The sequence below is a fragment of the Gymnogyps californianus genome, chromosome 1 (assembly GCF_018139145.2).
Source record: "Gymnogyps californianus isolate 813 chromosome 1, ASM1813914v2, whole genome shotgun sequence".
NCBI classification, from domain to species: Eukaryota; Metazoa; Chordata; class Aves; order Accipitriformes; family Cathartidae; genus Gymnogyps; species Gymnogyps californianus.
Window position 1 is genome coordinate 70478348 of NC_059471.1, and position 22669 is coordinate 70501016.

At 38.9% G+C, this 22669-nt stretch overlaps 1 protein-coding gene across 3 annotated transcripts; it reads right to left on the reverse strand.

Annotated features, from left to right (window-relative positions):
• Positions 1–756: 756 nt before the first annotated feature.
• Positions 757–22638, reverse strand: TMEM182 (transmembrane protein 182). Of its 3 annotated transcripts, none has more exons than XM_050912032.1 (5): positions 22485–22638; positions 21989–22088; positions 20522–20620; positions 11727–11864; positions 757–1933 (listed from the first exon to the last, which is right to left on the reverse strand). In XM_050912032.1, the coding sequence occupies exons 1-5, from the start codon at positions 22617–22619 to the stop codon at positions 1710–1712; spliced, it is 696 nt and encodes a 231-aa protein (XP_050767989.1). In that variant the 5' UTR covers positions 22620–22638; the 3' UTR covers positions 757–1709. The 3 variants fall into 3 exon arrangements, with proteins under 3 accessions (XP_050767989.1, XP_050767997.1, XP_050767984.1); XM_050912040.1 differs by having other exon boundaries at positions 21989–22079; positions 22479–22638; XM_050912027.1 differs by having other exon boundaries at positions 22479–22638.
• Positions 22639–22669: the final 31 nt, after the last annotated feature.

A 22669-nucleotide genomic window follows, 5' to 3' on the forward strand; every position in this document is an offset into this window, starting at 1 on the left:
CATTATGGTGTAACCCTAATGTTCTCCGGATGGCTATCATTTATATGGAGTTCATATATATGCTTATGAATATTAAAATTCACCCATCATACTCTCTGACACAGTAATTAAAAACACCATGTTAGCTGCCAATAAAAATATTTTTGTGATTTGGTAATTATTCCAAACCTCATAGTCCCAGCTCCCCTACCCCCCACCCTTGTTGTCTTCCTGTTCTATAATGTATAAAGCTAACCTTGATGATGGAAAAATAAATAAGTAGCAGGGAAGCTGGAAAGCTTCCAATCACAAAAGCTCCCGAAATGGAAGCAACATCCAATCTGGCTCACCACATCTTCTAGGTGGGCACTCCTTTTCTGCCTTTTAGTGATGCTTTCAGTATTCATAACAGCTGTGGAATTAAGCATTATGAACAAGAAGAAACCAACATGCAGCCTTTACTTTTCCCCAGCAGTTCCAAACTATTCTGCACTGAGTTACAAAGTGAAAACCAACACACTCTCAGATGGATTTAATTTCAACTTGGGCCCAATGCCAGACAAAGTTTCCCCATTGTTAAAACTCCACCCCATCTTCTCCATACCATGCATACAGTCCCCTCCTCACCCCATCTTCCAAACATATGGGCACACGCACACACATACACAGAGAAGCAGCCACTCCTACAATACAAAACCAAATCCATCTCCCCTGCTGTCTTAGCTAGCCTCATTGCTTTCCCTGGGATGACTAGTAGGCAAGTTGGATTTGGTCTATAATGCAGACTTTTAATATTTGGGAAAATGAAGGCTACATAAAACATACATTTTCATGTCCTAGATATTGTCTTCATAATAAACCTTTTTTAATAAAAAAAATCATTTTACACAACCAGGAAAATGTTTGTTGGAGGAGCCAATTATTCCATTCAAAAATAAAAGGGTTAAAACTTGATTAAAATATTAATGCTATAAATCAAAGTACAATTTTGGCATAACTTCAGCTAGTGATTTAACTACGGCATTTTGGCTTATAGAATCATGCAACAAACATGGATTTCAGAATACAGCAGTATACAGCTTTCAAATGCATACAGAAAAGAGAAACATGTAACAGAAGCAGTTAAGCTTTTAATTGTACGGACTAGCACCAGGTCGCTGTTCATAGCAATTGTCTTCTCTCTCGTCCTCTTCCCATGGATGCTGCATGAACAACTGCATTCTATTTTTATAAAGTGCAGACATGTTTGCTTGTATTAAAGTTAAGGCAAGTAGTGGAAAACAGGAGAGGAGGTAGATTGAATTACTGTGTTTGAATGTTTGTTTTCTCCTCTACTTTGTACCATTCTCCACAAGCAGAAGCACAAAGTAAATGTTAAAAGACAAATGTATAAAATGTTGATTTGGCCCACTTCATGTTGGGCTTTTGGTTGCAGAAAATTTTTGCCTTCCTCTGTTTGCAAAACTGCACAAATGCTGCTGATAGTACAATATGGAGAACCACATGTGTACTTTCTGAAGAATGAAAAACAACTGGTTGGGACTAAAGGTAGTTTCTTCCTGTATTGAGTTTTGTGTCCTTTACCCTTAAACAAGTAACAGAAGAACTTCCAGAAGTCTGCCTGCACACTTAGGATTGTCATAATGGTAATAATGTATAAAATTGTGTTCCAGCTTACAATTGTCGTGAACTTTCACTAGGATTCCTGTATTCCCTTCAGCAGTGTACGACTAGTCTGAGTGTAAATAAATGGCACGCCCGACCAACAAGAACAGCATTCCTGCTAATAAAGCAAAAAATACTCCTATAGGAGCCAGCATAAAAGACCAGCCATAACGTACATAAACAGCAAAGTCTGGGCAATCCATTTTTTTCATGTTTGTGTAGTTTTCTAGATCAGCCATCGCCTGGACCCAGATGACATACATCACGACTACCAGCGAAAACAAGACACCTGGAAAAGAAACACCAGCTTTTAACAACATAGTGTGAGACAAATGCTGGGTGCATTTACTGTAATACCTAGAAACCCATCAATGCTTGAGGCCCCGTCTGCAAGGCACAGTCAGCCACCACTGGATATTTTTTGCCTTTGGCTTCCTCTAACAAGCACTATCTCCATCTTGCTTCTGATTTGCACTGAAAGGCATACTCCTATGACAAAGAATATATCTGGTTTTGGCAGGCAGACTGAAACACAGGTGTGTTTAGGGACAAAATTCAGGCAGGTATTTACTGTTTTTCATTCAGGAGCCAAGGGAGGGGGAAGGAGCAGGGATGGGACAGAACGACCTGGAAAAAAAAATCTACTTTTGCTTCTCAAACTCTGACATTGTTTCTATCACAGTCTTTTGGATGAGATATGAAAAGGGGAAAGGGGGGGGAAATCATTCTATCATCTTCACCTCTCTACATTAGCGTCTTTTTTCTTATGAAAAGGGCTTTGTTTGGAACATACTACCTTCAGAGTATTCTACTCAAATATTTTACAGACAAATTCAGATGTATTTAATTCAAAATCCTCCACATTAGAAAAGAAGTTCTTGGTATAGGAGCAAAGCCCAACAAAAATGAAATAATAGCTATGAAGCAGGCTATTAGTATAAACCTCAGATTGGATCCAACGGTTTCCTGGAATTAATCCACAACATAATTCACAGCCTTTTCCCAACCACTCCTCTGAAAGGCCTTTGGATTGTTTACACATGATAGTAATAGAAGCACATGTCCTTACAAACTTTGTTAATCTCTTTGTTACTATACACCAGAAGGAGATATAAGCAGAAAGTGCTTTCCAAAGTATCAGTTGCATTCCTAATATTTCATTTCACTTTAGAGGAATGTGGACACTTGAGAAATGCAAGCCTGCAGCACAGATGCTCCAGCAGAAGACTTGCTGGAAAACTGAGGGCACAAGTCTGAATTTTTTGCATGCTCCAGCCTGTACCCACTTGCTCCCTGAGCTCCAGCTGTCACAGCACAGCTACAGCAGCAGGACTATCTATTCCAACATTAAAATATTTGGGGGACACCACCCCATCATGTTTTTATCCCAGGATGTTTAGGTGCCTCATTAAAACCACAAGCCAGTGCATACTCCCGGGAACACTTATTGCCAAACTTGAGTCTACAGGCTGTAGAGCCCCAGAGTATAAGTCAAAGGTATTTGTGGTCTCTTCCCCATCCTCCTAAATACTTGCAATGCAACCTTGAACAAATGTGACACTTGTGGCAAAACCCACAAATGCACTTTGTAAGCACCCATGGACAAGCATTTGCTTCCAGACCCACCTGTCCTGGTAACCTTTCATGGTTACCTTTCCCCATCCCCACCCTGAGATGCTGCCTCACCACCTCCTTTCCCTGCCCTTCCTAACCACTTACCAGGGAGCAACCCTTGCCATCACTCCCTCATTTGCTTCAGGCAAAATCAGACATGTTAGCTGCAGCAGTTTAAATTGGTGATCTGGTGACATTCTTGTTGGTGCTTTATGGCCAAAATGTAATAGCTTTACATTCTGGACATCCCGAACATCTAACAGGTGAGAGCTCACAACTCAATGCTTGTGAACGCTACCTTTTGAAGCCCACCAAAAAGTGATCTGAAGTAGTTAACCTGAGGCATAATCAAAATGTGACTGAAAATCCCAAAGGATCTGCGATTTTTATGAGGCTGAAAGAAAGCAGAAAAACTAAATAAAGAAGGAGGCAGACACATTTCCTGCCTATGAAATACACTTCCAGGATTACATTTTTTGCTAGGGCTCAAATTCCTAACAAAGTTTGGAAAAAAACAACACTCAACTCTAAAATGCATAAATTCAATTTTGAAAGTATTTTACCTAAGTAAAACTCAATTTTGATGGAATTTAGTACTGCACTTGTATTAAACATAAGACTGGTGAAACAATCAGAGAGAAGGATCACCTTAGGGCCAGACATAAAGAATGAGAAATTAAATTGAAGACTCTCCAAATGTAAGTCAAATTGAGCAGAAGATTCCTATAACAGAACAACTAATGATAACAGATAATGTAGGCAACATAGGAAAATTAGAACCAAACAGAGCTAGTAACTTTTGATGTAAAAAGTAAAAAGATTCAGGGCCAAATTCATAAATGGAGTTATTAGAGACATGGAGTTTGTTCAAGGTTTCAAAACTTCAACCAAAAAAAAAGCTATAGCCCAAAGATTTGGAAAGATACATTAATAATATGGCAAAATCCATATGAACATTGGAATTTACCTCTTCAGATGGCTGTGCCTGTGCATTTTCAAATGTCTGTAGTCTTCTATTTAGTCTCTACATCGGGGCGAACTTAGTCCAAAACAATAATAACTACAAAAAGTAGTGATGCATATTCCCTTACTATAGCAGCAGGTAAGTATAACCGGGCCTTGCACATCTGGAATGACCTCTGCCACCGTGGCCAGATACAAAGCTAAGTAGCCCAGTTAGTCAGAAGCATCTGCCATTAAAACAAGACTCCGTCAGAGGTGCTTTAATCTCAAAATGGGCACCTCTTGCTCTTCGGGCAGTCTGAAGCAACACCTTCTAGGTGGTTAAACTAGAGCCGACACCATGTAGGTGCAAAATAGCAAGCCAGTGCTGCCAGTGGTAAACCAACTTCAGGGAAGCTAAAATCCATCGGGTGATTTCACAGCAAGCTGTTAATACCTGTGTGTGGCAAATTGTTGGGTATGGAAATTTGCTGAAGAAATGTATGTCAAGCAGAGATAAATGTCCTTCTTTAAAAGAGAAGAAAAAGAAAGGGAGAATATGTAAACCCTCTTAGTTAATTAAGGCACTAAAGGAGTATTTAAGGGTTCTCACTATCTGCTAATGGAGGCTAATTAGTAGGTATATTGCTTAGTGTGTTCACGAAATGTCTTGAACAGTAGAATCAGGCTAAGTAAAAACTGACCGTGTCCTGTTGCCTCCAACAGCATTTCATTCCTTAGTGCTTCTTTTGTCTAATTTTCAGAGTTATGATTTCATGGGAGTTAAGCACTTAGACAGGAGTTTACTGAATATATGTTTATTCTGGGAAAACTGTTCCTGCAGTCTTGCACTGACTATCTATTGTGAATGTCATGAACTCTCATAGCCAAGCTCCAAGGCAAAATTACTAAGATTGAAAAAAAACTCCACAATTTCATGAAGAAAATATTTTTAGGAACAATGTGTGCTATGATGTATTTCTACATTTTCGGCATTTAGACCTTTTGCATAGTGTGCGGGTGTCCGTTTGCCCTTGCCTTTTAGTGAATATAAAATAAAACAGCAGTTGCATGAATCGGGAATGATGGGGGAAATTATTCCTAGAACATGAAATATGTCTGAGAGAGATTAAGACAAATAAATACTTCCCTCCTCCTCCTTTTTCTTTCTTTTTTTACATTTTGCATTTTTTTCAAGAACACACATGTTTGATACACAGCTCTGTGCAGTGTGATAAGACGTGGACTTCTCTGAGGTCACTCTTTTCTGTCTTTTGCATTTATTCTTTTGAATTTCTTTCAAACAAATACTTGTGCATATTGCAGAGGAGAAAGAATACAGAACCTTTAGAAATGTCTATGAATTCAAGAAGCAGTTTGCTGGCCTTTAGTACTTATTCTTCCCACGTAGAAATGCCTTTCACTTGTCAATGGTGAATGGCTGTTTATGGCATGAATCTTTTACTATGCAGACACGAAGACAACAGGTGCTGGAAAGAATGATGTGAGCTTTTTACTTGTGCCTAGAAGTTTAGAACTCTTCATCTCACATGAGGAAAACTTGTATGTGTGTGTATATATTTTTTTTTTCAATTGCATTTTTCTGTCCTTGTCCTTCTTACAGATTCTACCACCTACCTTGGCCTCTTGTGACCTTTATTTTAAAAGTATGGTTGACATTCCACTTTGAAGTACGTGCATAGGATCCCACTTAAGAGTCATGGGAGTTGGCACATATCTCTGAAGACAGATTTTTGTCCTCATCTAGGAGCTAGAATTAAAATATCAGCTTTTTTTCACTCTTTTGGCAGGAAGCAGAAGTCGTACTTCTAATCTTGCTTCTTCACAAGGGTGTGATCCTGTAATGCTCTGTGCACATCCTGGGGGCTTGCTTGTTTGACACCAGTACAAGACGACAGTTTTCACCACCACTCAGGCAGGAACCGGCCCAAGGTAATTATGGACTTTATCGAAGGCTGCTCTAAGCGATTATTTTATGGCAGCTTTCCCTTCTTTTCCTATGAAGCAACTATAAGGCTTCTTACAGGTTGCACTACTGTAGCCGCTCTTGGTCCATCCTCTGATATTGTAGACATGGAGGTGAGGCTGCAAAGACAGCGCTCAAGTCACTGACTGTGGTATCGTTGAACTGATACGCACTTTTTCCCCACAGGTGTAGCATCTGTACTTTCACGTGCAGCCTCAGGTAGTCAATGTGGTTACAAAGCTTAATAGGGAAATCTGCTAGTCAATAAGCTGCCACCAATACTAGTAATTGTGTGTGCCTCTCCATTTGTGGTAGTTCAGCTGCACCACTCAATAAGAGAAGTGGGAAGCCTTTCTTAAAGATCAGGATGAAGAAAAGGCAGGCGTGTGGCTCTGCCACAGATCAGACATCAGAATTGCTCTGTGGGTAGGGTTGCTGCTATTCTGGGCCCCAGATATGAGACACTGTGGAGAGGCTTCTGAGGTTCCTTTGGCCCTTGCAGACCCTTTGCAGTTCATCCACATGAGCACCAGTGATGCTAGCAGAGAGACCTTGAGTCCTTGAGTGGGTAATTACAGGGCTGTGAGGGTAAGGGGTAAGGGCATGGAGCCCAGGTGATGATGGTCTCAAACCTGCTGCCCAAAGGATAAAAACTCTACAGAAGTCGGTATACACTGTGCATCAGCTCCTAGCTTTGTAGCTAGTGTCGCAAGCACAAGCAGGGCTTTGGCTTCTGTGACCACGGGACCCTGTTTGAGATAAGAGGACTGCTGGGGAGAGGCAAGATCCATCAGACAAGGTGGGGAAAGAGCAACAAGCTCAGTCACCTTGTGAGAAGAGATGCAAGCAAGGACCATCGGCAGATGGACATCAAAGCCTCCAGATAAGCAGGGGGAAGGGAATGGAGAGCATATGCATGGGACAGAGCAATGAGGGAGGCTTGTACACTTCCACTGAGAAAGCAGCACAACTGAAAGCCCATCTCCAATGCATGTACATAAATGAACTCAGTGTTGGAATAACACAGGAGGAATTCAAGTTCATGCAGTCACTGGATGATGGATGATGCCACTGCAGCTGCAGACATGGTGAGACAGCTTGCTTGATTGAAATGCTTTGCTGGATGGATACAGACTCTTTAAAAACAGGCAGTTAAGGTGGGGTGGGATGGCTGCAGTCTGCACAAAGAAATATCTTGAATGGACAGAGATCTTCTAAGTAACAGGAGCTTATGGGGTAAGATCAACAAGGTGGACAAAAAGGGTGTGGTCGTGGTAGGCTTCTGCTACAGACCACCCAATCAAGAAGAGGAAGTGGACTGGAAAAATAGTTATGACTTCTGGTTCTCATGAGGGACTCAGCCACCCCGATGTATTCTAGAAGGGCAACATTGCAAAGAGCAAGCAATTCAGGAGGTAGGTAGCTAGACTGCATCAAGGATAACTTTGAAACAGGTGTGGAACAGACCAACTAATGGAAATGCTGTGCTGGACCTGCTACTCACAAATAAGGAAAAACTGGTCAGGAGTATGATAGATGGTGTTAGCTGTAGTTATAATGGCCTCGAAATGGCAAAGTTTCATATCCTAGGAGGAATATGGAAGGTGAGTAGGAGATTAAAGACCCAGAACTTCAGGAGAACAGACTTCAGCCTGTTCAGGGAACTGGTAGGCAGGATCCCAAGGGAGGCTGCCCTGAAGGACAAAGGATGCCTTGAAGGGCAAAGGGGCCCAGAAGCACTGGTTGTTCCTCACAGGCAACATCCTTAAAGCACAAGAATGGTCCCTCTCAGTGTGCAAGAATTCAGGCAGATCTCGCAGAAATGAAAGTCAACCACATACAGAGCTGCATTAGCAAGAACACAGTCATTAGGTTTGAAAATACTATTATTTCTCTTTACTCAGCACTTGTGACATCATATCTGGAAAACTGTGTCCAGTTTGAGGTCCCCTGGTGAAAGAGAGATACTGAGAAACTGAGGTGATGACCACCAAGATGGTTAGGGGGATGGAGGACAAGGAGAGGCTGAGTGAGCTGGGGAGTTTTAGTCTAGAGAAGAAAACAGTCTTCATCTTTCTAAATGGAGTTATAGAGAAGATGGGGATAGACTCTTCAGAGACCTGCACACTGAAAGGATGAGAAACAATGGTCACAAGCTGCAGCAAGGACAATTTCAGGTGGATACAAGGAAAAAAACAACATTTTTCACGATTACGTTGGTCAAACTGGGACAAGTGCCCAAAGATGCAGTGGAACATAAATTATTGGAGATTGTAAAAACTTGACTGGATAAGGCTCTGAGCTGCCTGATCTAACTTTGAAGTTAGATTTAGGCTTCTTCCATAGGTCGCTCCAAAAGGCAAATCTATCTGCCTTAGCACAGATAAGGTGAAGTGTCCCTCTGAGAATGTGTTTCTTACTATTGACAATAGAAGTTTAAGCAGTTGGTTCATACAAAACACTTAGCTTTCAGATGGCTGAACAGCTGGCATGAATCCCATTCCCAATAATATCTTCAGCTGCTTTCTGAACCCTAAGATGGCACAGCAGACCATGCTACAAGCTGTTCTCTTCAGCTGAGGCAGAGCTTTTATCTGCTACCTAATTTGTCAGTTAAGGTTGCAAAAGGATACAGATACTTCAGTCCAATAACAGGTATTAAAATTGCTTCGTCTAACATTTTCCTTTAAAGATATGTAAGTAGGAAAAAGACTGATCTTCCTATCTTCTTCCAAACGTCCACACAACAACCACCTTGTCTAACTTCTTTCTCAAAAGCCTACTATTCTCTCCAGTATAAAAGCTACTTGAACTTTGTAAGCAGCATCCAGGCCTTTTCAAAACAATGTATATCATTCCTTTTTTCCTTCTAATCAATATGCTGGTTTCTGTCTTACAAGAATTCTAACTTCACCTATGATCTAAGTCACATCATTACATCTTTTCGTTTTCCCATTAGGTCTGTATTTAAATAGATGCAAATCCTGGCTGCATCCTGATCACATGTTGGTATGAGTGGTAAATATGCACCATTTCTCATCACTCTCCCCTTCCATGCCCTGTTTTCCTTTGGGAGGCAGTAAACGAACAGGATCTATAGTCCTGAAGGAGATGGATAGAGGAAGGGGTCAGGGCAGCAGGGAACACAGTAGAGCACACCACCCGGCCTTCTAGAGGCAGGCTAAAACACTCCTCTTCTGCATCAGGTTCTACCTTATCTTGCTCTGCCCCCAAGTCATCCCGGATTTGAGGTATTAACTATTGTGAGGAATTCCTATTGGGAGAGAAAGAGAGATAGCAATTTCATGCTGTCATACCTTTGGGTCTGAGAATCCCTTCTACTCTCCATTTAACACGACGGGCCATTGATCAGTAACACCACAAGAAACTGAGTTGTTGCCCAAGACATTCCACAGGACATAGCTTTAACTACTGACAATGCAAAGTATTTATAAGCTCTTCTTATGTCAGGATGGTCACTCCCACCAGCATGATTTTAATTCATGATATAATTAAACCCTCACTTTGGCTACAGGAGTACTTGTGAGAAGAGTGGAGAGCAACAAACTTTTTTTAATGTTTTTGTGGGCGATCTGAAGTGTTGGATAGGATAATGATATTTACAGTAAGTACTTTCCCCAAGCAGCCCTGCCCTACTGGTGGGACTGGGAGTAGATGCAGACGAGCTTGGTCAGGAACCGTGCCCCTCTACCCAAGCCAAAACGTCTTGTGCCAGCTGAATGGCTCCAGGGTCCTGTATTCTGCTGCCACCACTATCTTTTGGCAAATCATAGCAGGATTTTGCTAAATATCTTTGCTTTTCAACAACAACACTGGTAACAGTAAAAATAACACAGCTCTTCTCTGAAGTCCTGATTGACAACAGTCCCGAAGTTGAAAGACACTACCTATAGAGAGAGTAAAAAGTCAGGATTTCCCTTGAAGAACATCTGCTCTATAGGGACAAAGGGTGAGAGGGGCAAAGAGACAGGCCCAAGGTCACACACTGGGATAATAAAGCTCACTTAACTTCACACACCTAAAAAAATAGTCTCTCTAGATTCCCTCAGTAAAGGAAAGAGAGGTGTAGGGTTCCTCCATAGCGCATTCATCTGATCCAGTTGTTAGGCTCCTCTTTCAGGATGAAATGAATCCCTAGCTGGAGGAACTTCTTACATACCTACTGTTTTTCCTGCCAATGAATGTTATTGCCTCTTGCAGGCCTCCTAGGGAAGCCAAGGGAGACTAGCGCAGACTTGGGGATCTAACTTTCCCCCGCCTAAATGAGGGCAGATGAACTGACCCAGAGTGGAGAACACACACGTCGCTTTGCACCTCTGCCCATCGGTTCCTGGTGTCTTTCAAGGGCCCTTTTCCTCTCTAACAGCCTCTGCTACTTTCTAATGACAGCTGAGGTTTTTTACAGATTACAAATGCAGAAAAAGAGCAGGACTTACATGGGCTTTTACCCTGCAAATTAGTGACAAAAAAGCATTGAAATATCTTAGGATTTCCATCAGACTATGAATATTTTTTGTATGTCTTTTAAAAAAGTGTGGAGGAGTAATTCTCAAGGGATCAAATGCAAGCATGCCAGAGTTTTTTTCAGCAAAAATATTATCAAATACTTCCCACACTTCACTGTGGGTCCTTTAAAAAGGAATAATGATCACTAGCTGCGTATGAAGAGCTGCAAGGTGAAGTGGGTAAGCAAGGTCAGCAGGTCAGTAATAGAAGCAGAAAGAGAGCCCAGGCCTTTTGGTCCTGACATGAGCAGCTCTACCCTGTAACACAATAAAGCTCTCACAGGGCTGCCTCTCACCAGGCTTTATACAAAGGAGAACAGTGATTGAGCACATACTATCATTTACATCCTACACAACTGTATCTTACACACCAGTGTGACATCTCCCCAGACTTTTCAAGGTTAACCGAACAGCATCCCACAGAGCTGCCGGTATCAGCTGAATCCTGGGAGGGTGCATCCTCCATACTATGTGTGGGTTATGAGGAAGGAGGTAATTCAATTGTTATCTTTCATTCACAGAGGTTTAGAGCTCCCACTTACTCATATGTGACAACTATTTTGTGTACTCCAATCACATCCAAAACATTTCTCCTATATTGGTCATGTGAATGTGCTCTGTCTTCCAACTTCTTTAGAGCCCACCGTAATCATCTTTTCTGTCACTGATAAAAAAACCTCTCTCCTTAGCTAAAGCCCTTGAGAATCCTATAAGGCAGCATCCCTAAATATGCATTCTTTTTCCTGCTAAAAGTAGATTGAAATTGCAGTGTAATTCCATGATTTGTCCTGGATTTTTTTAATCTTAATCCAAAAGTAGCTTTTAGAATAGCTTCATGACTAAATAACTGTGGAAAGAATTGCGTCCAAGGCAGGCACTCCACAAGCCAAAGGATAGAAGCATATGTTTTTTCTTTCTTTTAAGCATGATTAATATAATTTTTGGTCAAGGAAAATGGAAGAAATACTTGATCCTTTCTATTCTTTAATTGACTGAGCAAACAGTATACCCACCAGCAATGATGAAAAAGCCTCCTCCTGCTTTGTACAGAATGTGGCTGGCAAAAGGAGCTGCACAGATGATGAAGAAACTAGCCATCACAATAGTGAGCACTCCCAGGAGCATAAGAACTGTCCAGAAACCTCGATAAACTGGAGAAAGGGAAGAAGGAAAAAAAGAATACAACACTTTTTAGAACTTAAACAAGTGACATACTTGGCTAACAAAGATTTTTTCTTTTCCCCTTCTATTTTCACTTGCCTTATTAACAAATGAAACATTCATTCTATTGTGCATATACATTATATATCATGTGGATAAAATTAGGTTTGAACGCCAGTCCTTATCTGATGATTATGGAAAAAAACTTGACCAAATTTATGCTCTTTAGAAAATGGTACACCAAAGCTGTAGCAATGACTCTTTGGGATAAATGCTTGGACTGACAGGATACAATTGTTTTACCAAAATTGTCTGGGAGAAGCAGAGAGCTGCAACATCTTGACATTCGTAGTGCTCGGACCATATCACCAATAGCAATCTGTGAGTGCTCTACAATTTACAACTGGATAATTCTCCTTACATATAGTCATATTCAATAGACGGAAATCTAAAGCAGGAGGGGGGAGAAATTAAAAAAATGTAAACCAGGTTTCTGAAAAACGGTTAGGTATTTTAAACCAGCCTATTCTTGCTCTAAAGCTCTTTGTTTTTTATTAAATGTAAAATGTGATATTTCAGAAGCCCCTGTTAGACAGTGCCAAGCAGTGCTGAATTAATGGATGCAGCTGGTGATAAATGAGCCGAGAGTTTTGTGACATACTCTGGCCAAAAGAGTCTTTCTAACAATTATTTTTTAGCTGGTTAATTGCACATCCATTTAACAAAGTCATCATTTTACAAATGCTACAAGAGTGACATAAATTTCTCCCATGAATTTAAAAATTGGTACATTAACACAACCCATTAGTAAAATTATGAGTTGCAAAGATCTCCATCGTCAGATCTGAAAATCTTGAAGCACTGGCAATTCAGTCAGTGAAAAACATTTCCACCCAACTGAGGGAAAGCATATAAGCCAGCTGGCAAGTCAGGAAAAGTGAGTCACAAAAGAAACTGCCACTTATCATTTGACAGCACCTACTTACTGTTATGGCAAAACACAACCAAGCAACTATTATACTGGTTCATATCCTGAAAGTTTCAAATTCATACAGCTTGTTAGAGCCAGCTATTCTGGAATAATTCTGGTTTGCTTTCATTTGAAATCTGAAGGTGCACTAGACATTATCAGCTCATGCTTCCCACTAATGTGTTCCAAAAATCCATATTTTTTAACTTGACCAGCTTAACTCATGTTAAAGTATACACCATCTTGCTTCTATCAGCCTTGTAAATGTATTAGCTAGATCACGTTCACCACATCACATTAGCCACACTTTCTAAATAACATCCTTTTTAATCCAGGCAAACATTCAGAGACATCATTTTCCGCCACACTGAACAGCAGATTTGGGCATAGGAATGATGAATGTGTCCGAAAGTAGCTGGCAGAAGGGTTAAAATTGTGTTTTGGTTCATATCCAATACAAGTCTTCTTTCCACATAAACAAAAAAATATGGAAATAGTAGGTAAGAAATAAGGCTGTGGCTCAGCAAAGCAGTTAAGTGTGTGTTCTGCTTTAAGTACTCTACCTCTTACAGAATTTAGGCACCTGTTTAAAGTTAAACACATAGTTAAATGATTCACTTAATGCAAATGGACAGTGAATGGAGACCTAGAAAGGTAAATCTCTCATGTCTTTCAGTCTTGGGTCTCTGAAGCAATTTCATATTATTTTACTCATGGGGCTACTTTTCTAAGCTTCATCGCAGTCCCCAAGTCTATGGGACATTACTTCCTCATTTAAAACCTAATACCGCTAAATCAGTCTATAACCACCCAACTCTTTTACATGGATGGCCCAAGGTACTTGAAAGTCATGCTACGTAATAGGACACATTGGCCAAAATGGACCTTGAAAAAGCTTTCTTCGATATCATTATGGTCAGTCACCTAAGTCATACAGCACTGTTTCTATTTTCTGAACGGATGAGGACACAAGATTCTCCAGCATTACAAAATCGGTACCCAATTTCATTATCTGCTCTTCATACAGGAAGCTTTGAAGTCTGCTTTTAGTGAAATTTTACCAAAAAAGCTTGATTTGTTCAAATATTCCTGGAAACAGAACACAAAAGCAGTACAAATGTAACTGATGAAAATTTGTTTAAACCTCTCTGTAACTATACAAGAGAAAAGCTGTTTCTCTACTCCAACAGCACAACTATTTTATGCATTATGTGTGAAATACTGATTTGACCTAGCTATCACCTGAAATAAGCTTCCATTCTATTTCTCTAGACATAATTATTTACTCTAGATAATCATGGATAAATTCTGATGATCCTAATACTTGTTTATCCAGCTAACTCTGTCATTAAACATCAATTAGAAAATAGAGTATAGTTGACAGGTAAAAAGTCTGCAATGCTCCCAAATCTGTGACTTTTCAAGCAAAAGACTACCCCCTCTAATTTGCGAGACAGTAAGTCATTTGGATCATTTGTGGCACAGGTCTGAGGAAACAACCAAAGAGCATTTAGACTTTTTCTTTAGTAAGGGAGTTAAAAAGCATCCATTTTTCTGCAAAGAGGTCTTCACTTATTTCATACTCAGACCATTTTTGCTCAGACCACATTTCCCATCTTCTCTGCCTAGATGGGCAAGATTAGTTCCTACAGGGCTAATCATTCAAAATTACAACGCAGCCCTACTGCTGTCATTTAGTTTAGCTGGCATCTATAGATGAACACAAAAGAGCTGGTTGAAATTAAGCCTTCCTAAGAATGAACTTACTCTTCAAGTCAAAGACTTGCTGCTCTGAGATTGAGGTGAACCGTGACACTTAAATGCAACAGAAGATGCTGCTTTGAATTATGCTTCTTTATATCCCATGAAAAGGGCTGACACTGTGATCCAAGCAGCCTGTTTCAAGAAATAACGGTTCGGTGTACGTACACAAAGTGTTAACAGAAGTTTGCACCATTTCAAGTGTCACTGAGGCAGTTCATAAGATAGCCCGTGTTCTGGTCCAGATGACAAGGAGTACCCTTGCCTCTGCAAGGTACTTCACAGATATGTTTGAGTTAGCTACCTCAAATACATGCATTATTCCAAGTATTTCCTCCAATAGAGGAAATAAAGTACAAGCACTACTGCAGAGTCCGAGGTAAACCTATCTGCAGTGTTAATCTTAGACACCATTACTCTGTGTTGCAAGAGCGCTAAACAGAAGGTTCTGTAACTTGTCTTGGTAAACTGCCCCTTTGTCAGGTACAACATTTGCCTTGGCAGTGACAGGCAGGCCTAAAAATAAAACAGTACTTAGAGGAAAACAGGAGTACACACGGTATGCTTGTCTTTGAGCTCTGCACCATTCGGCCTGTATACTATGGGAACATTATAGCTGCAGTATATTCCTCCAAAATTGCATGACCTCTAGTTTTCCCTTGCTACTTGCTTTTCTCCCTAAAGATCCTAATTTAGGTCCCTCTGGAGACTTCTGCATCATTTGAAAGCTAGAAGAAGTATCTGGTTTTGAGTAAGGGACCAAATTTTGGAGAAATAGCTGAAAATTATCAAAAGCCACCTTTTCTAGTATAGTAGATCTCAGCATTGATTATAAACTGAAGCCACAGATTTATATTTTAAGATGTTACTGGTGCATGATATGAAAAAGAAGCAATAATATATTTGACAAAGTTACACAGCTGTGTCACCTACAACACACACTTGTGTACTAGCCATGCACACCTCTGAAGCTCCGTAATGGGTTATTCAGGAACAGGTTAGCTAATGACACAATGGGACACCCATCTACTGTCAGAGATGTTAACATCAACCTCATGAAACCATACCACGTATTTTATTGCCCTTGCTGACTGCAAGTGTTTTAAAATCTCAGCCATTGGCCCATACATTTTCTATTCCCCAGCCACTTAATATTCAATTTAATATCAATATGAATTATCAAGCACTACAAAGCTGAAAAACTTTTTGAAGCATATGTGAGTACAGTGCTGCATAAACATTACTAAGGATAGGCAAAATGTCTTGGAAAAGTTGCCTTGAATTTTCACCCACATGTTCACATCCTACAGTGAATCTTTCCTGTGATTTGACTGTGGATTGTATTTTAGAATATGTCTTTTTTACCTCTCTATTTAATGTAAGAGATATCAAAATGCTTTTGACAAGAGTATTGCCACCCACAATATAAAATACAGTGAAAGGTGAAGTGCCTGAACTGCTGTAAATCAGGAGTATCTTTGCAGATAAACAACTGTAAATGAGATCACAGATCTCAGCAGCAGCGCAGGAGACACACCTGGCAACACAGCAAACCTTGCAAGACTTTTCTCAGTTTCACTCAGTACCCTTTACTATCCCTTAGTAGTAATAATCTTTTTTTTTTTAAATAACCTTAACAGTAAAACAAATACAATATTCACAGTATGAATACATTGCTTTTTTAAATACTTCTTGCTTTATCACTGCTTGGTGGCTGGGGAGTTCTCCCTTACTAAATGTACTGTATTACAATCTCTCGTGGGCAATTATGTGACTGTATTACATAACAGCATTTTTTTGCCTTAGAAATCGGCTACTGCTAACATTTCACTCTACAATTTTTATTTTCAGATTTCATTGCTGATATTTTCTAGATTACTTTAGGTTAATTTCAACCCAGTAACAAACCTGCCAATAAATTTGATCACACCATTTTAGATTTAACAGTTGCTGAACGAGAATTTCACTTCAGTCCTATAAACATTGTATATTCTACATTATATTAGGCACTACTTCAAATGCTGGCAATATGCCCAGTATTGGACAAAATAAGATACTAATAGTCAGGAAAAAAAGTATTAGCAGCTACAAATCAGAGTATTAAACTAATGTGTCAGTGCAGCCCCATTAAATGGCTTCCAATTTAGCTTCAGAAGGCGCTGGGGCAATTTACAACAGTTAAGGAACTATTGTTTATTTCCAAATAAAGTTGAAAAAAAAAAAACTCAAAAATGAAATTAATGACTTGACTAAGTGCTAGATTTTGCACTTCTTTTTCTCAGGAATAATCTCACTATAGCCAACGGGACTATTTGTAAGAGTAAGGACTTTGTATATTTTTCAAAAACAGGCCTAGTATTGTCCTATAGTAAAAGAGTTTTATAAAAGTGTGATAGTCCCTGAATGTCAGTGTTAAGTAATCTAATGACACAATACTGTGCATTAATCTAGCTAGTAATGAATTATTATTTAAGTACTATACTATTATGTTTTCAAAATAGCCTGACGGGATAACCAATCAGATTATGATTATACAAATGTATGTTTATTTTAGAATGTAGATGTCACTACTCTGGCACTTTCATTGTATGGGCTAATTTCTTTTTTTTTATTCCTAGGTTGTAGTTTGTTGCACATATGTTTGTGAATCATCATATAAATGAATCTGCTGGCAACACAATGAGGTGCTGTCTAAGTCTACTTAAGAGCTGCACACTATAATAGCTGTCACTATAAACCACTGTACCATCACAGAAAGTCACTAGAGTTAGGCTTCCCCTGAGTTCATTTAGATGCCTGTTTCAGGTTAAGATAAATGACATGGCCTACAAATTTCTTTAAGCGCATTAACCATAAATGATGGTTAGCACGGCTGTGGACCACACCTTACGCTGCAGGTAGGTGAAGTCGTCCCCACTCCCCCAAGGTATTTAACAAAACCAGTGAATGAACAAAACCATTATAACTGTGATGATTAAAAGATACAGCAAGCTGCAATTTCAAAGCAGTGCTATCTAACCCTTCGAAGCTGATCATGCATCTGACAGTAGTGATGAAAAGAAATCTGAGACATTAAAATATGCATTCAGATCTCTGATATAAACATCACTGTAGGCTTTTCTGTCTTTACGTTTCCAACTAAGGCTATAATTCTTGACACCAAGAGCTCATAGTCTAGGTTTGTACAGCAGGATGAACCAAGCTTTTGGTCTAAAGCTTTGTAAGGTGTACTATAACACTAAACTTCAAGGTCCTCAGTGTTTTGAGTCTTTTGGGAACTATCACACAAACATTGTAAAACCAACATACAAAAAGATGCAAATAAGCTAAGAGGGGATAGATTGAACCTTTTTTGAATTCCAGCCCAGAACAGCTCTAAGCCAAATTCCTACTCATAGTAAAGCCAAAGGAGTTATGTCAACAGAGAACTTGGTCCAGACACTGCACTCAAAAATCGTCAGAGATTTTATGTTCCTCAGGAAACTTATCTTTGCCTGAACCCTTCTAACTCGATGGTAACACGGCACTCCACCAACAAACCACACTTGCGTTTCCACTAGGGGCTGCAGTTAAATCCAGGTTCCTCTGATAAGGTCCCAAAGTCTCTTAAGCCAAACAGTCTGTAAAAGAAGTCACGTGCCTTTGCTTGCTTAGGAACTAACAGTTCTGTTAACAGAAAGTTAGAAATTTCTCAAAAAATGTGTTGTACATACATGTTTGATTTTTCTAATGAAATTTAAAGCTTTTTATTCAGCTATGAAAGAGCAAACTAAGTATTTTTCAGATGACAGAATACTTCTTCTTATCCACTCCTAATGAAAATAGGACTGGAGGGACTCATTAAAAATACAGTGATAAACCTGTGTGGGAGATTTCTGTTTTTTATCCCCAAAAGTGAATATGTTAAGAACGCTATGAGTCATGAAAATGTATCAAGAAACAGTAGCAGAACCAAAAAAAAGGACAATAACTTCAATCTTTTGGTAGTGCCCTTTTGTTCTATGTTTAGCTGATGCAAGGTATTAGATGCAGCCAACTGGATATACAAATAGTTGATGAAATCTTGTTCTTCATGAAATCAAACCAAGGGCTTTTGCCACTGGCTTTTACAGAGAAGCATTTCCTCCACTGTGAGTCAAGAAGAAGAGGATAACCTTCTAGCATTTCTTAATTTAGCAACTGCAGTTGCAGCGAGGTTTTAAAAACTTGTTTGCCAAATATCATGGGCAGGACTATCAAACTAGACTAAAGGAGAAACAAGTTTTGAACAGAAGAGATGATGACATAACCTTCTTCATAAAAAGTTGTGAAAGATTCTTGAACAAGCATACCTGCTCTAGTAAATAACTCAGCTTGGATGCTGAAAATGAACTGGAGGCACAAAAAAAACCCTCTTCAGTTTTAATGAGCTTGAAGGCAATCCCACTGTATCTATTTATATAGCAGGAATGGCTCTGAATATACTCTACCTGGGCCAGCATCTATAGTACAGTTCTGTCTATTTTTAATCTCCTAATATGAAATATAGATAGGAAAATTATATTTGAGCAGTGGTTCTTTTGGCAAACATTAACTAAAATTAATTAAACTTTTGATGATATTCCGTCTCCTTTCCTTATTCTTTGTTTGTCCACTTCTGTGTAATCATGCAATATAATTTGAGGATCCTTTGTGAATGTATGAGTGAATGGTGGAATACAAACTCCATCTAGATTACTAGGAACTGATGACTCTGTCACTTTCAAATGGAAAGATGAACCGTTCTAGATGTGCTGTGAAGTTACAGATTAGATCTCTGAATGGTGAGGTCTGAATTCTCCTTGGACAAACAGTTCATAATTTCTAAAGATTAACAGAACCATTATCAGTCCAACTTATTTTCTTTTTCATGTCTGCAGCATAAAAATTGGATTCTGAAGACACTTCAAAGTTAGCAAAGGCATAATTACAGCTTGAGGACAGGAAGGGATCACTTAAGTCACTGAGTCAGTGAGCTCAGAGACATGCAGCATCCACACATCACGGGTTATTTAAAAAGTCATATGAAATAGGTATCAGAAGTGATTTACTTCAAATATGTTTGCATAACGCCTTTGATCTGATGAAATGTGACCAATATTTTAAAGTAGTTTTTAAAAGCTGTAAAAACAGAGCTTTCCAGGCATTATTCAAACATAAGGTTTTCAATTACTGTATATCTTCCATATATATATATATATGTATTTCTGTTACAGCACTAGAGTTTCTCGGTGTTAGTATCTCAGTTTAACACAGTAAGTATTTTGAACTATTATAGAGTATATATATATATATTTAAAAAGAGCGTAGTTCACAAAACAAAACTGCCCATTGCTACAGTCTTAAGCTACATTATTCATGTATGGCACACACTGTTCAGAGTAATTTCAGTGCCTCAGCTCCCTGTAGTGTCAATGGAGAGAAGCTGGCACATCCAGCACTTGGTGCAGTATATCTGAGTTAGTTGAATAAACTTAGACAGGATCGAGGCCCCTCTCCTTCTTCCTCATAAAGTAAAAATGCAATATATTTCCACATGTGGTTATTTATTTAACAAAAAAACAGTTTTACTGGAACACATGAGAAGAAGTACTTGTTTAATGCATTCAGCCCAAAGAAGATACTTTTTATGTCGGAGAAAAAAGCACTAAAAAGGAAATGTCTCTTTTTTTAGAAATTACTTCCATTCTGCCATCATGCTGAAAGCTAAGCATTCATTTAAGCGCTTTGCTAAATAGTGGCTTAAATATGCATGTTGTGAAATTATGAGAAGTATGAAACACCAAAACTCTATTAATTAAACTGTGTGGAGCGATAAGGCTGTTTTATACTGAAGTGTCCAAATTGTTTTCTTGAAACTATAGGCATTGTATCCATTTGCAGCCAAAAAATACTTACTGATTGCAGAGTCATAGGAGGTTGAGTTGTGTTCATCTCGGAGAAGAGGAAATGGTGACAGGTAAGCATGTGTACAATTCTTAGAAGGTGACTGGTTAGCTAAAAGTGAAAGAAAGCTAAAGATTAATATTTTACTGCCTTAACAATAAAATACTTTAAGCTTGTTCTTCAAATGGGCAAACTCAGTTTCATAGGTCAAGATTCCAGGTTCTTTCCCAGGCAATAGCTTACAGTGGATTTGGTTTGGTAAGAGATACCAGCCTTGTTATCCAGCCAAGGATATTCCTTAAAGGGCAACACAGAATTGTACTATGAGAACAGTAAAGCAGCCTTGCTGAAGGCACACTGTAATTTATATGCAATGCATACGTATGCTTTTATATGCATAGGTACCTTTCTTTTTTAAGGGTTAATTATGTCCATCTCATTATTGCAGGTCCCACAAAAAAAAAAAAAAAACAAAAAGGAAAAACAACCCAGGAAATTACTTTTTCTCTTGTGAAAGAACAATGAAAAGCATCAAGCATCTTCAGAAAGTTTAGTCTCAACAAATATGAATTTAGTCTATGGAATCAACATCCCCAGAGAAGGATTATTTCACTTTTTATATTGAATGCTTATAAAAACATCACCTTCTTCCTTGCAAAAGATAAAGGCTGACTATAGCTTAAACCACATTTAAATTTCAGATTTCTGACAGCAGAATTCTCCAGATAAATAACAAGGGGAAATTAACTACAGTGAATATTACATTTGCCACCTAAGACGAAGCAATATATTTAGCAAAATAAAGGTTATTGAAGTCAAATTGGTATGATGGCACCTGCTTCTCACAAGGATTGTGGAAATCTTGCAATAAGAAGAGGAAGCTTTGTACCTCAGAGGTACAGTCAAAGACAGGAAAATAAGTTTTGCTTGACCTCTTCTTCATGGGAAATTATGGTTGCAAAATACTATCTGATCTTCCAAAATCCTGGCATGTAGTGAAAGAAAGCAAAGGGTCATCTGTGAATTTAGCAGAGGGATTCCTCTGGAGATGATGTGTCCTACACCATTTTCACAGTGGAATTGCCCATGCCCTCCTTAACCCACTCGTAGAAATAGTTGGAGAAACTCTCCAAGCAAAAATTCATGGACCATCCTAACCATTGAGCTCTTTTTCCCTACGTTACAGAAATAAACAGTCTGTTTAACAATAAATTGCAAGAAACTGTCCTGATAAAAATGGTTAACAGGTTAACAGGACAGCCATAACACTCACAGCATAAGCTGATAGTTAAATATATATGATTTTGTCCCAGGGTTTCTTTTAGTACAGATTACAAAAATATTTGTCAAGAATTTATTTTAGGGTAGTTGATCACCAGAAAAGCCATATGAAATCTGGTGATTCATAAGAAGGAAAAAAAACCCAACAATTTTGAGAACAAACTACTGTAGATAATGTAAAAGGAAAAAGTTACTTACTGTACCAGAAATTCCACATGCTGGCATTATTCTCTCCTACATTTCCACTAAACCAGCACCTCCAGAAGAAACCTTCATGATGGAAAGTGGCCTTCTCTCCCTGGGGCGGGGGGGGGGGAAGAAGCCATTATCATACAATTTTTAAGTGGCTGAAAGAATCAAGTTCAACCGAAATTAGATGTTGAGGTAAAAAACACCACCATCGCAATGAAACACAGCCTGTCTGAATATAGGTTAGCTATAACATATCTAAATAGTTATAATTCCTTTGAAAGAATGTCATATTGCAAAAGTAGTATCACAAAAGACAAATTCATTTTAGAGTTGATTACAATTGGTTACAAGAGGTTTTGAAGCAGGCTTGTAAGCCTCCAGAAGGTCAAAATGAGCATATTCAAAAGTTCATACAGAAGTAAATTCTTACAAAATAAACACATTCAAGAAACCTACAAATATAATTCTCATTATAAACAAAAATGTCCATACTAACCCCAGCATCTTCAGGTGCTTTTGAACACCTTCCTATTTCCGTAGCAAGAAGCCAATAATCAGTTCCAAATGCCACCAGAAAAAGCAAAACCCCCAGAGCTGCAAAGAAGCCTCCAAAAAATATCCCCACACTCAGTTTCATTATCAAAGTTATCTTCAAAAGAAAAAAGAAAGCAAGTACTTTTTTTAATT